Source organism: Phaseolus vulgaris, chromosome 4 (genome assembly GCF_000499845.2).
Source record: "Phaseolus vulgaris cultivar G19833 chromosome 4, P. vulgaris v2.0, whole genome shotgun sequence".
NCBI lineage: Eukaryota > Viridiplantae > Streptophyta > Magnoliopsida > Fabales > Fabaceae > Phaseolus > Phaseolus vulgaris.
The window spans coordinates 15,995,633-16,011,217 of record NC_023756.2 but is presented as its reverse complement, the minus strand read 5'-3'; the positions used below and the strand labels follow the sequence as shown (position 1 = coordinate 16,011,217).

The 15,585-nt window shown below is 36.5% G+C and overlaps 1 protein-coding gene across 1 annotated transcript; it reads left to right on the top strand.

The window, feature by feature from the left end:
• The first annotated feature begins 5,411 nt into the window (after positions 1-5,411).
• Positions 5,412-11,628, top strand: LOC137838358 (replication protein A 70 kDa DNA-binding subunit C-like). The gene is made up of 10 exons (XM_068647602.1): positions 5,412-5,662; positions 9,041-9,136; positions 9,209-9,314; positions 9,413-9,417; positions 9,574-9,706; positions 9,784-9,938; positions 10,190-10,310; positions 10,397-10,462; positions 11,169-11,186; positions 11,542-11,628. Exons 1-10 carry the CDS (start codon positions 5,412-5,414, stop codon positions 11,626-11,628), a joined length of 1,038 nt encoding a protein of 345 aa, XP_068503703.1.
• Positions 11,629-15,585: the final 3,957 nt, after the last annotated feature.

Here is a 15,585-nt window from a genome sequence, read left to right as displayed (position 1 = left end):
ACCCAATAAAGAAAGTTCGAGTTTATCAAAGTTTTCCCAGTTATTGAGCTTGCATGATTATCATTTTAAACAACTTATCAAAGTTTCCCAGTTATTGAGTTTGCATGTTTGTCATTTTAAGTTTTCGAAGAGAAGACTTTGTCGTCCTTGTATAATTTAGGGCAGATTCAGATCGCATGCATTCAGTCCAAAGTTTTAAAGTATAAATTTTTAAGACCTCGTCGCCACATGGCGATCGGAGGCAAACGAAGATAAGTTTTAAGTCCTCATCGCCACCCGGCGATCGGAGGCACTAGTATAAAGCTTTTAAGTCCTCATCGCCACCTGGCGATCGCAGGCACGAGCATAAAGTTTTTAAGTCCTCATCGCCACCTGGCAATCGGGGGTGAAAGTTAAGTTTTAAGTCCTACTCGCCAAGAACGAATTTAGGCGAGAACAGATTAAGAAGTCCTACTCGCCAAGAACGAGTATAGGCGAGAGTTCAGAGCAAGATGACAGGTATGTCTAGTATGAGTTAAAATCCGGGCGCCTAGTCCTTGAGCAGGGGTTAAGGGATTCCTTCGGGACGCCCCCTCCTCAAGTATGAATAGCTAGCCCCGGTACCAGATAACAGTTAAAATCCGGGCGCCTAGTCCTTGAGCAGGGGTTAAGGGATTCCTTCGGGACGCCCCCTCCTCAAGTATGAATAGCTAGCCCCGGTACCAGATAACAGTTAAAACCCAGGCGCCTAGTCCTTGAGCAGGGGTTAAGGGATTCCTTCGGGACGCCCCCTCCTCAAGTATGAATAGCTAGCCCCGGTACCAAATAATAGTTAAAATCCGGGCGCCTAGTCCTTGAGCAGGGGTTAAGGGATTCCTTCGGGACGCCCCCTCCTCAAGTATGAATAGCTAGCCCCGGTACCAGATAAGGTTAAAAGTCCTCAGTGCATCCAGGGAAAAGGTAGCCCCTGGGCAATGTTGAGGCACCAGAGAAAGTCCTCCTCACCCTCGAGTGAGTTCAGGCAAGATAAGGTTAAAAGTCCTCAGTGCATCCAGGGAAAAGGTAGCCCCTGGGCAATGTTGAGGCACCAGAGAAAGTCCTCCTCACCCTCGAGTGAGTTCAGGCAAGATAAGGTTAAAAGTCCTCAGTGCATCCAGGGAAAAGGTAGCCCCTGGGCAATGTTGAGGCACCAGAGAAAGTCTTCCTCACCCTCGAGTGAGTTCAGGCAAGATAAGGTTGAAAGTCCTCAGTGCATCTAGGGAAAAGGTAGCCCCTGGGCAAGCTGAGGCACTAAATAAAGTCCTTCTCGCCGCCAAGCGAGTTCAGGCCAGATAAAGTCCTCCTCACCCTTGAGTGAGTTCAGGCAAGAACAGGATACAAGACCTCTTTGCTTAAGCAAATTGAGTGACGTGCTCTTGCTTTCTGTATGGACATTTAGGACGTGTACAGGATTACAATTTCATTTTGCAAATGTTACAAACTTTGTCTGTAACCCTAACGTTGGTTCTGTACTTTTCTTTATGTTGAATGCTGTTTAAATTATCTTGCATGCTTGTGTTCTTTGTCATGCCGCGCACGTTACTTCGATATCGCCTTTACGCTCGGCGTGAATTTCTTAGATTTCGTTTGTTTCTCATTCCTTAAACATCCTGTACCGACCAGGTCATCGGGTATGATGACATGGACAAGAGAGAGGTAGGTAGTCAAGAAGTCAACACAGTCGACGTATGTAAGGGCGGCGTGCTCTACCACTGAGTAAGTCGGTTATCGCCGAGATGTGTCACCACCAAGATCATCGCCCATCGCCTAAAAAATCAACCCGCATGACGTAAGCATTTCACAAAGAGAGGGCCCACACGAGGGATAACCCTAAGTTGGGCAGCGACGCTGTGGGTCCCTGTGTACAGAATAGGTGATCAAGTCAAAGGGGCGCGTGGTAATGCCCACGTGCTCATTGAAGGTATCCAGGGAAGGCTGCATGCATAACACGTGTCCAATTAGGGGATTCGAACGGAATGATGGCGCGATAAATGCAGCACTCAAGTTAGAGCCCAAGGGGCCATGAGGTTATACATTGCACTCCAAGATAAGGGAAGTCCATGGGCCAGATACGCTAAGATCCTAAAGATAGCGGCGCAAGGACCTTCTCCAAGGAACCCTAGTTTTCACTTATATATAGGGCGCAAGTAAGCCCTAGCGAGGTATGTTTTTCAGTTCACAGTTATACGAGTTTTAACCTAGTTTTTCCAGAGAGACATACAGAGCAAAACCCTAATTGTTCTTGACTGCACATTCGCTGAGAGCACAAGACAATTAGGGTAGCACAGTTTTAGCCATACAGTTTCAGTCATTGAGATAATCATACAGTTTCTAGTATTTGGTGTTTCTCGCTAGCTGACTTGATCTTCAGAGTGCAAACGGCCGCGAGGGCGCCCCTTTGTTCTTCTTTTTTCAGGTACTGACAGACGAAGCAAAACGAAGGTGCCCTAACTCGTTAAGACAAGCCACACATAAAGACGACCCAGGTCAACCGGCCAGAACAAAAAATTATGTTGTTTTCTGTCTATTTTAAAGTTAGGTTGTTTTCTGTTTATTTTAATAAGTAAACTTTATTTATCTATTTTGTAAGAAATTTATCCATCTATTAAATAACAAATTTTAGCAAACTTATGAGATTACATGTTGCGTTCTCTATATACTTTTGAAACATTAACATGTAAGATATTATAAATGATTAAACAATAATATTATATGTCCTCGAAGTTTAAGGAACAAGAGAAGGCTTCTTAAAAACTTTAATTATCAATATAAAATTAATTTCTAACCAAAGAAAGAAGACAAGGCTTCTTAAAATCTTTTGTTTTGTGTATTTATTTTATTTAGTTTTTGTTTTTATTTTTATTTTTTTTGTTTTATTATATTTTAGTTTTTATTTTTAGTGTACGTAGTTATTTTTAATTTATTTTAGTTACTTCTTTATAATTATAAGTTACTTTTTTATTTTTGCTTAAGTTTTTTTTTATTCTTAGTATTTATATATATTTTATTTTAAGTAAGTTTTTATTTTTATTTTGTATTTTTATAATTTTTAAATATTTTAATTATTTTTTAAATATTTAATTTAGTACAGTGTTTTTAAAAAAATTAATTTGATCATTAAATGTATTCAAATTGATTTTTTTGGTTAACGTCAAAAATGTTGTTTATATCACAGAAAGAGGTGCTCCTTTCCCACGGCCTCTCCCACCTCCTCCTCCTCCCAGTTTCTCAATCTACCCCGATCCACACCACTATCAAAGGACTCGTCGTCGAGCTTTCCAAGGCCGCCGAGACCCTCTCAGTCTACAACATGGTAGCAAAATTTTCGTCCTCGTCAAATATCCAGCAGCGACGCATGCTCACGCCGCCGTTCTAGCCGAACCCCGGCATTCCTTTCATGTCCTTCGACATAGGCTCCGCCACGACGTCTACCTCCTCGGGACCAATATACACCGGTCCCTCCATGGGCGGCGGCGGTTCCGCCAACTTCGACGACAAGGAGCCCCTTCTCGACGAGCTCGGGATCGACCCGGACCAAATCTGGGGCAAAAGATTTGTTCAAGGCACCAGAGTGTCCGATTCATATTGTTCAAGGCCTTCAAACCAGACCTATCTCTGTCCAAAACTGAATCCTTCCACCAGAGATTCAGTCATCTGCATCTATAAAATATCGACGCAAAAACAACTCTTCATCACACTAACTTGGGCCAAGAAACTCCTAGGCTAAGGCTTCACCATAACCATCGCCAATTCTGAACATTTTCCCTCTAAATTCAACGCAAGGCAACGAAACATTCCAATCCCTCAATTTCCAAGTCCAAGTCCTCTAGGATCTCTCGGACGCCAAGTATAAGGATGGGCCAGAACCGGTTAAAGGGTTTCATTGCCCAATGTTTCTGTCGTTGGAAGGTGGAAGGTGGAGGGGAGGAAGAAAAGGAGAAAGGGTGGTGGTGGAAGGTGGAGAAAAGTGGTGGTCAAAAGTTTCAATCCCAATTTCAATGGTTCAACTGTCATGTTGGGACATGATCTTGATACGTCACATTTTTCAATCTTAAGCAGTACTTGACTTGCGACTTAACAGAAATGACAAATTTGTATACATTTTAAAATATATAAATATCAAATTGATATTTTTAAAAATCACTATAATATATTGAATATTGACTTTAAATGTATGGACGAATAAGGTATTATATCTTTTTTTTATTTTTGTTAAAAAAATTATTTTTATTATTTTCTCTTACTTTGTTTTTAGTTTTTATTTTAAATAAGTTTTTGCTTTTTTATATATTTCTTATACGTTTATTTTTCTTTATTTTAAATTGTTTATTTTTCGTTTTCTTTAAATTTATTTTATTTTTTCTTTATTTTATTTTTTTTGTTTTCTTTTATTTATTTATTTTTTTAAAAAGAAATTAGTTATTTTTTTTTTCTTTATTTTAAATTTTAAATTTTTGGTTTTTTATTTTATTTTTTCTAAAAAGATAATTTATTATTTGATTTTTGTGCTAATCTTTACTTTAGTTGTCTTATGATATGATATTATGATATGATATTAAGAGAACAATTGTAGTAAGATTTAGAAATTGAGAAGCCAACTCGGAAGAATAAGAGTGATTCTCGTGAATGAGACTGAGAGAACTATTACCTCCTTCTTCCGGATCCGTCAGCTATCTTCCTTCACTACTCAGCTCAACAACTTCACTTTAACTAGGATAACTCTCACTCCTTCAACTCTATCAAGCTCCTCTCTCATTTGGATGTTGTCATTTGGATGCTCTCGGTCAGGATGATACCTGCAAAAGGTGCTCCGAAGATCAAGTAAGTATTCAGTATTCGGTGTTTGGTGCAATTAATGCGCGAAAATGACACATTACCTAATGGCTTATAACTATTTATATGATTATCATGGACATATTATTATTGGGTCGGATTAGTGTTTGGATCATAATTAAGAACACATTACCTAATGCTTGATCACTTTTTAGGCTTGTTAATCTTCTTCTGATCTTTAACATATTTCAACATGTCGTTCGGCATGAACCAGGTTTCGACTGGTACACTTGCTCCCCATGCTCGAGAGGTTCAACCTGAAGAGTCTAGATGTGACTGTTACACTTATCGATGCAGGATGTGACATTGACGGTGCCTAAACCTTGACAGGACATGCGTCATGATTACTTAGGACTTTTTAGGCGTCAAATCGTACGACGCAATGAGGATCCTTGGATCAAACAAGATCTAATGGTTGAGATCAAAGAGACGTTTCACTGTTCCTCCCCTAAGCGCCTATAAATAGTGGTTCCCCACCACTCGTCCATTACTTACTTTGCTCCGATTTCCGAACCCTACAACCTGGCGAGGTGTTTTCCCTTCATTCTGAGAGGTTAGCCATGTCTTCCTCAAGCTCTTCTACATCCACTTCGTCTCTTTCTTCTTCATCGTCCGATTCATCCTTGATCGAGCCTTTGTCAATCGAGGCAATTCAAGCTTTGCCCCCCATGACTCAACATAAAGAGGTTGTGTCCTCTAGTGTAAACCAAGTTAGGACTAACGATTGGACCACTACTATCGACCGATCAACCCCTGCTGGGGAGTCGTCCCACTGTTCGGGATTCGACTGGGTTGATCATAAGGTCGCTAGGTATTTTTCCCAGTTTAGAGACTCTTCATCCATCACTTCTTTCGTGGACAGAGTATGCCTTCTGAAACCCGATGTCGCTGATGGCATTCTTTCTATAGACTCCTGTCATCCGGCTGATACCACTTGTATCGATCGATCTCCTTCAAAACCCCTATTCTTCTTTGTGTATTCTTGCTTTTTTTCGATTTTCATATTGCTTTTCCCTTTAACGAATTTACCATGGGTGTCCTCTAGGCACTTAATGTGGCTCCCTCTCAACTTCATCCCAACTCTTGGGCTTCTCTTCAGGACTTTCGGCTTGTTTATGATATGTTTTGTTTACGTCCCTCCCCCGAAACGTTTCTTCATTACCATACCTCCCACCTAACTGACCCTGTAAGTTGGTTATCACTTATTAGTCAGCCGGGGAATATTCTTTTTGCCCCTACACAACCTCTTGCAAAAACTTGAAAGGAAATTTTTTTCAAAGTCTTTATAGAACCGGAGGGTATGGAGTTTTTCTTTGATCAAAATGGTCGGTCCAAATTTCCCTTCTATTGGACCAAAGAATCTTTTGGAAGCTTCTTGGTTTAACCTTCAAATTGTATCTTATTGTCGCTCGAAGCTTGCATGCCTCCTCTCGAATCTTGCTCTTGTCTCAGAACTCATTGATAAGGTCAAGGTCGACCCATAGACTTTCTTAGTTGAGGCTCAAATAAAAAATTTGTCTTCTTAGGCTATCTAGCCTTAAACTTGAACTTAAGCGCTTGCTTAGGTAGGAGATTTCTCGGTCCTTCAAGGATGACACTGTTATAATTAGTGGCCAAAAGAGGAAGGGGGGCGAATTGTTTTCACAAGATTTTAGCAAAGTTTGGAACTAGAGTGAAAAGTTCTGAAAAATCAACCATTTAATTTTCTGTTTAGCTAAATAAAATTTATGTTTTAAGGTTCTTTATAGAAAATCAACTAGTTGTTTTCTCAAAACAATCAGTTGTTTATACAGCAGAATATAAAACAGAGTTAAAAATAGTTTATAAAAGAAGAGATAGAGAGAATCACACGAGGTTTACACTGGTTCACCCTTAAGCAAGAGCTACATCCAGTCCTCAACTAACCACTAAGAATTCAATATGTAATCAACCCTAGATTACAAAACACACACCAAGAGTGATGATCTTAAACCCCTCAAGAACACACACAACTCCTTGGCCAAGACCACACCAAGAATATTGATCTTGAACCTCTCAAGAACAAACAACACTCTTTGGCAACACCACAGTTTTCAGAAACACTTTTCTGAAACTGCCTTACACACAAATATAGAAATACAGTGTTCAAAGAAGAAGGGAATAGAATACACCTGGGTATAACAAAGCTTAAGGTTCAGAAGTACAAAACTCAATCCTATTCCACACACTTAAGATGATCCAAAGCTTTTGAAATCTTGAAAAAACGTTTTTGATAATCTCTCTTTCTTAGTTAGTTCAAAATAATGTTAAAAAACCTTTCTATAACCTCAATCAAGTGGTCAAAATTGTTAGATCAAAAATCAAAAGTAGTTGGAATCATTTAAAATCATTTTAAACAACTTAACAAAATTTTGTTAGGATAACAACCAGTTGTTTTCCAAATCAATCAGTTGAAATAATTTTTCTGTTAAGGTTTTCATAAAAACCATTAGTTGATTTATCGAAACAACTGATTGATTATGTTTGACAACAAAGACAAAATAAAGCAAAACTTTTCCAAATCATTTTAAAAACCACTAAGTGTCAAACAACAGGTTGATTCGACATTTCAACAGGTTGAAATTTCATAGCCTTTTAGAAAACCCATATTTTCAAAAAGATAAAGATTCAAATCAACTTGGATCATCTCAAGGAGTGAATTAACAAGTTAAAAACCACTAGACAACACATACACCCAACAACAAGGTCTTGAAGCTTTCCACATGGATTTGGAGAAAACATCTTGTTCAACAATTCCCCCTATTTGATGAAGACAAATCCCTGGTTTGTTTGTGTTGTAGTTTTTAAACTTGAAAGGTCCTGCAAAACAGAATTTGTACACATACAAAGCAAGTATAGCAGCAGGATAACAAGGCACACAAAACCAGTTTTCTACATAAGCCAGTCAAAATTGTTGTGTGCAACAGAATCATGCAGTAGAATCAATATGCATTAGAGTGTAGCAACAACAATTTTAAGTAAAATTAATCACACCATAGTTTCATTCAACTTGTAAATACAATGATAGCAAAGATAGACTAGAATAAGGTGTCTTTAGCATAATAGGGGGTGTGGGTAGCATTTTAGTTTGTTCCTAGCCCTTTTGGAAGGCATTTTGACCTAGTTTCTAGAAGGACAAGCTTAGGATGCAGGCTTGACTTAGTTAAACCCTAAGGCTGCCCATTTTTTCCCTTTTCCCATCCTACCCCTTTAGCTTGTTCTCCAAGGCTCCTTCACTATAAATAGGAGGCCTACCTAGTGTATTTTAAAAGTTGAAATTAATATAAGAAGAGTTACTCTGCACAAATTGTGTGAGGTGTTAGTGAGGTTTGAATTCTTCTTAGCATTTAGGTCTTATCTTGTGAGTATGGAGAGCTCTCAAGTGGCGGCTATCTTCACTTATCTTGGAGGCCAATCACACTCCAAGTGGCATGTTCCATTTCTCAAATCCATCACATAAGTTTTCTCCTTCCTTCATCTATTTTTCCATTGTCATTCCATTTTTACTTTTTGTATCATGTTCTTGTTTTTTTTTTTGTTTCCATTCGGCAATTCTATTTTGGTTTCTTTTCCTTGTTCTTTAATTCTGCACCTTCTAACATCATTTCACACCTTATAATTGTCTTTTCCTTTTGCCTTTGTGAAATGAACTTTCACATCTACTTAACCACTTGGTTAAGTTAATGTCCAGTGGGGATTTTCCTAAGGTTTTCACTCTTAAATTCCTAAAATCTCAATCTTAAAAGTAAAGTGTCACCTAAATGAAAACTCCTAAAAATCAACTTACATGATAGGGTGATAAAATTCATGTTTTCGTTAGAAGAACACTAATTTATAAAATTCATGTTTTCGTTAGAAGAACACTAATTTATAAAATTTCAAAACGATATTTTTTAGGATAAAGTTTATTCCTTCAATTTCTTTAATGTGTCTACTAATTCAAGATCTTATAAAACAACCCGTCACCAGTAAAAAATTAATTTCCAGTTTGGAACTAAGGTAACCTATGTAGGTAATGATCTGGTTTCATGTGCAATACCTCAGTACACCCCAATGTCTGTGTTAAGAGCCATGGTTTTGATACTGAATACTTAGTGGCTAAGTATCCTTATTATGGTTTTAGTTGAAAAAATTTCTTTGCATATGTGTTTACATAATTATGTTTTTACAGATGTTATTGGAATACTAACGACGTGGGCACTAAAAGAGAGCTCAATAGAACAGGGTCATCAACTAAGTTAAATGTCATTTCTATTGAAGCTTATGGGTAAGCTAATATTTTGAACTATAACAAATCCAAAATGTGTGTTCTTACAATTTTAATTTTAATTTACAACAGCTTCCGCATGGAGTGTACTTTATTTGGTAACTATGTTGATGAGCTGAATGCATTTCTGTCACGTGGAGAGTTGCAAAATGTTATCATCAGTGTGCAGTTTGCTAAAGTAAAGATTTTCCAGGGTATGTGAAGTGATGAAACTTTAATTTTTATTTATTGTATTTAGATTATTTTTGTAACACAATGCATTATATTTCGATGTAGACAAGGTTTGTCTACAAAATTGCTTGGACTGTACGAAAATAATATATAACATACATTCTAAAGACGCAACCGAACTTAAAAATAGGTTAGTTTAATACATATTTTGGTATTCAATACTTAAAAGTTATGACCCTTTCTAACCACAATTTTAACATGTGTAGGATGATTGAAAATACAGATTCTCCTACTCAAGGACTGAGTCAATTGTGTGATTCTAGAAAACAGAATGCTGAGGATGAATTCATCAACTTGATTCATATAAACATTATTCAAGGCCTGAAAGATTGCAGGGAGGTATTAGTATTGTCCTTTAACAGTTTATTAAAATGGATTATGCATAGTTTAAGTTGAAAAGTAATTTTTTTTTACAGGAAAGCACATATGTTGTCTTAGCTACTATAAAACATATTGTAGCTGATGATGATTGGTGGTACACGGCTTGTTTATGCAGTAAAGTTGTTTACCCGAATTCCAAAATGTTTTTTTGTGAGAAGTGTAACAAACATGTTATCAAAGTCCAACAGAGGTAATCTTTGTGTTTGCCACAAATTATTTTTCATTAATTATTGTTTTTTTATATAAAGCTTTCATGTTAGGCATCACTCTGCAACTTGACATCTCAGCTAGGCTGACACCTCAAGTAACAACAATCATTTGAATTATTTATTACTTATTGTATTATAATATTAAATATTAATTATTATTATATTCATTAAATTAAATTATACATTAAATTATAGATACATTTGTAAACCTTTTTTGTATTTTATATTTCAGGTATAAGCTAAAGGTGCGAGTAAATGATGATACAAATTCCACTACTTTTGTTCTATTTGACAGGGATGCCACTACACTGATTAATAAATCTTGCGCGGAATTATTTGAAAGTTATGACAAGGTAAATTTTCCAACCGTGAATATGTCTATTCATGCATATAAGAAAAGGTTAGTATATAAATTGATATTTGTTTTTTTAATTTTTAGAACGCTGACTCTGGTGTACTACACAAAGAATTTGATCTTTTGATAGACAAAGTTGTGTTGTTTAAAGTTGGTTGTGTTAAAGATCAATCTCTTAGGTTTAACCAATCATTCTGCGTAAAAAAAAGTGTGTATTGATAATAGTATTATCCAAAGGTTTTTTGATGGTCGTGTTGAAAGTGTGGTATGTTTTCTAATTTTAGTGTAGTCTGACTTACATTTTACTCTGAAATTCCTTATGTATAGTGTTTTAATTTAATTTAATTTAATTCTCATGTTGTGAATGAACTTTATTCTCAGAAGAAAAGACTATGCAGTGTTAAAGATGTTGAATAGGATGATTCCTTTGTACCACTTTCTCAGGTAATTTTCATTTAAACTATTATTTTAAATAATTTAATAATTTAATCTTACTAATATGTCTACTTATTATTGTAGGATTTATTTAAGAAATTTTTCAATGAAGTTGTTCAGTTGCAATCTAAAACTATTGACTTATGGAGTGATAGTCTGTTAACACTCGATGATGATATCCCACTGAAGATATTAAGAAAAATTATCAAGATCGAGAAGGGAGTAGTATAATTTTATATTATTTTTTTAATGGTTTGTTACTTGAATGGTCTATTTTCATGTATTGGTGATACTTCTTCTACAATTTTTTTTTCTCTCCATTGCATTGTAGACTTTCTTTAATTTCTATGTATAACATATTATGATGTATTGGTACAATTACTTTTTTAAATCTCTTTATGTAATATTGTTGGTTTTATAGCTTGACATTATGTTTGAGGTACGTAATTACGTTATAGTTAATTTTAACGTTGTAATATTTTGTTGTTTTTCAATTTGTTCATTTAGATTCATATAATGGTTTACTTTTTGTAACTGTATTATTAAGGAAATAATAATTATCAAATTATATGCAATTATTGTATGCAATATTTGACGATATTGTACCCAATTATATGCAATTAATTTAATAATTATAGAATCTCATGATTAGTATCCTACCTAATTAGATTATAATTTGGAGAGAGAAACTCCCTATTTATTTACTATACATGCAGTTATGTAATATACACATAAGAGAATAAGAAACATTTCTTCTTCTTACCATTTTTTATCATTTTCTTATATGGTATCAGAGCACTGATCTTGGTGCCCTGTCAGACACCATTAACGAGTCCGATAGAAACCTCGTACAACGCTTCAGTGCCGAGCAAATTCAGTAATTGGCAAGGGCTATTTACTCGCTCAACAATAACGGTAAAAGTGACACGTTTGTTAGCTCTGCAGGTCTGCTTGCCCATAACTCCTCTTCTAATTCTGCTTTAACGAAACCATGGATTTTGGATAGCGGAGCAACCCATCACATTGCATCTGATTCACAATTTTTCACACACACTTCATCATCATTTATTTCAAATGTTAATCTACCCACAGGCTCAACTGCGCCCATCTCATCTACAGGCACAATTAAATTCAATGACAAAAATATGTTCATTGTGTTCCTTCTTTTAATTTAAATCTCATGTCCATTAGTAAAATAACCAATTCACTAAATTGTTGTGTTGTTTTTACTCCACATGGTTGCGTTTTACAGGACTTGGCTACGGGGAGGATGATTGGCTTGGGTAAACAACACGCAGGCTTATACTACTTGTCCCCTCTTCCAAACCAAGCTCACGCATCTCAAATATCGACCGATCCTGATTTATGGCACAAGCGCCTTGGACATCCTTCTCTGGCGTGTCTACAACTTGTATCTTCCTTACTACCTATCCCTATCAGTAAAAATCTCATTCCCATTCATAATCATGGTAGTATTTATCCCAAAGCTAAACAGACAAGACTACCCTTTCCTTTAAGCACAATAAAATCTCATTCTCCATTTAATCTATTGCATTGTGACATTTAGGGTCCTCATAAAACCCCAACTCATTTTGGAAAACGTTTTTTTCTCACTATAGTCGATGACTATACTAGATGTACTTGGCTATTTCTTATGAATCACAAAAAACCCAACATCTCTTAAAGTCATTCATTACATTTGCACAAAATCAATTTCAGGCATCTATTAAAACCATCCGCGTTGACAATGGACTGGAATTTATTTCAATGTATGATTTTTTTCTCAAAAAAGGTATTGAATGTCAACGCACTTGCGTTTACACTCCTCAACAAAATGGAGTAGTAGAACGCAAACATAGACATGTTTTAAACACAGCACGAGCCCTCCTATTTCAGTCCAATTTACCATTAGAATTTTGGGGAGAATGCGTTTTAACCGCCACATATATGCCATCACCTTTACTAAAAAATAAATCACCTTTTGAGCTACTATATAATCAACCACCTTCACTTTCTCACCTAAAAACTTTTGGTTGCCTCTGTTACACAACTGTTGTTTCACCTAAGCAATAATTTGATCCGCGCGCCCGACAATGCATCTTCATTGGTTATCCTCACATTCAAAAAGCATACAAATTATTTGATATAGATGCAGGCACTTTTTTTACAAGTCGGGATGTCATCTTCCATGAAAGTGTTTTCCCATTCTGCCAACAGTCACAGACACAATCCTCACCTCCATTACAAGGTATTTTGCCCACTATTGACATTGACTTACCCACTCCTGTCCAACATTCACTCGATCAACCTTCTTCTCTTACTCATCACAATGAACTTGAACCTCCATCAAACCAACCTTCTTCTCCTTCTCGTCACAATACACCTGAACCTCCATCAAACCAACTCTCTTCTCCTACTCGTCACAATGCACTTGAACCTCCATCAAACCAACCTTCTTCTCCTACTCGTCATAATACACCTGAACCTCCAGTAGACCAACCTTCTTCTCTCATGCCAAGAAGTTTAGCACCCATTACCAAACCTTCTCCAACCGACCTTCCTGTTCGACGATCCAGTCGCACATCAACCCAACCTTCCTGGCTTCAAGACTACGTAACGGGATCTCAAGCCAATCATTCGACCACTGCCCAAGACCGACCAAATGAAACCAGGTATCCTATGCATCATTTTCTTTCTAATTCACGATTTTCTTCTACACATAGTGCATATCTTGTTAACATCACAACCACCAAAGAACCTCACACTTATGCTCAAGCTATCCTTGATCCAAATTGGCAAAAAGCAATGGACGAAGAGCTTTCCGCCTTGCAGCTAAATCAAACGTGGACCTTGACACCGTTACCCGCTGGGCAGAAACCCATCGGATGCAAATGGGTCTATAAAATAAAGTACAACTCAGATGGTAGCGTCGACAGATATAAGGCGCGCCTTGTCGCAAAGGGGTACACTCAGATTGAAGGTGTCGACTATTCTGAAACATTTTCACCAACAGCAAAATTAACAACTTTGAGGTGTCTCCTCACCATTGCAGCAGCCAGAAATTTGTTTACTCACCAGCTAGATGTGCAAAATTCCTTCTTACATGGCACATTGCATGAAATTATTTACATGGACTTGCCACCCGGGCATCATCGACAGGGGAGAACATTGTATGTCGACTCAACAAATCCCTTTATGGTCTCAAACAAGCATCTCGAACATGGTTTTCAACATTTTCTCATGTGATTAAATCTGTAGGATTTCAACAGTCCAAGACAGATTACTCTCTATTCACAAGACAGAATAACTCATCATTTACTACCCTTTTGATTTATGTGGATGATATTCTTTTGACAGGAAATGATTTGACAGAAATTCAGCGTGTTAAAGATTGTTTATTACAACAATTTCGCATTAAAGATCTTGGAGACCTAAAATATTTTCTAGGGATTGAATTTTCCCGTTCCAAAGCTGGTATTTACATGTCCCAAAGAAAATATGCGCTTGATATTTTGCAGGATACGGGACTCACAGGTGCTCGTCCAGACAAATTTCCAATGGAACAATACCTAAAACTCACACCACACGATGAAGAGTTATTAAAGGATCCAGTCAAATACAGGCGACTCGTGGGACGACTGATATACCTCACGGTTACTCGGCATGACATAGCATTTTTGGTTCGGACCCTAAGTCAATATATACAGGATCCACGGAAACCTCATTGGGATGCCGCAATTCGAGTCCTAAAGTACATCAAAGGATCACCAGGACAAGGATTGCTATTGCCATCCGAAAACAATCTGACATTGACAGCTTATTGCGACTCAGACTGGAGATGTCAGACAACTCGGAGATCAGTATCTGGATATTGCATTTTTCTTGGTTCCTCTATTATCTCATGGAAGTCAAAAAAACAGACAAACGTATCAAGATCATCAGCGGAAGCAGAATACCGCGCAATGGCCAATACTTGTTTGGAGATAGTTTGGTTGCGATATCTGTTGCAGGATTTAAAGGTGTCATGTAACTTGCCAGCTCAACTTTTCTGTGACAATCAAGCGACATTACATATAGCAGCAAACCCAGTATTTCATGAACGCACAAAACACATTGAGATCGACTGCCACATTGTGCGAGAAAAATTACAAGCTGGGATAATCAGTCATTCCTATGTACCGACACAGTATCAGCTCGCAGATATTTTTACGAAGGTATTGGGCAAGAAACGATTTTTGACGCTACGACACAAGTTGGGGTTCTTGATCTTCACCTACCAACTTGAGGGGAGTATTAAGGAAATAATAATTATCAAATTATATGCAATTATTGTATGCAATATTTGACTATATTGTACCCAATTATATGCAATTAATTTAATAATTATAGAATCTCATGATTAGTATCCTACCTAATTAGATTGTAATTTGGAGAGAGAAACTCATAATAGACATTTTTTTATCATTTTCTTATATGTATTTCGTAACATGGTTTGTTTCATGAAAGCTCATAATGTTAATGGTATGTGAATCACCTTTTAATTATTCGTTGATTCATCAATTTATATAGAATAATATAATATTCTATAACTCATAATTTCTGTTATTTTTTTTTAAGGTTATTTAAATATTGTTTTCCTTTACCAATTATTACAGGTATAGGTATGCATGCCAACTAAAGCAAAATTTGAACACATGTTATTTTTAGTTATTGTTTTTTCCTCAATTCAGATTTTATACCTTATACCTTATTATGTCATAAACATTTTATTTTCTTTATCTCATCTTATCTTTGTCTTTATGAAAAATATATTTTATAAAAAATATATTGATAGCAAC

Bases quoted from the DNA above. Each gene is read 5' to 3' on its own strand.
- LOC137838358 (XM_068647602.1), top strand. From the start codon at position 5,412: ATGTCTTCCTCAAGCTCTTCTACATCCACTTCGTCTCTTTCTTCTTCA. The intron at 5,663-9,040 runs GTATTTTTCCCA...ATGTTTTTACAG, and splicing joins GTTGATCATAAGGTCGCTAG to ATGTTATTGGAATACTAACG. The intron at 9,939-10,189 runs GTAATCTTTGTG...TTTATATTTCAG, and splicing joins GTTATCAAAGTCCAACAGAG to GTATAAGCTAAAGGTGCGAG.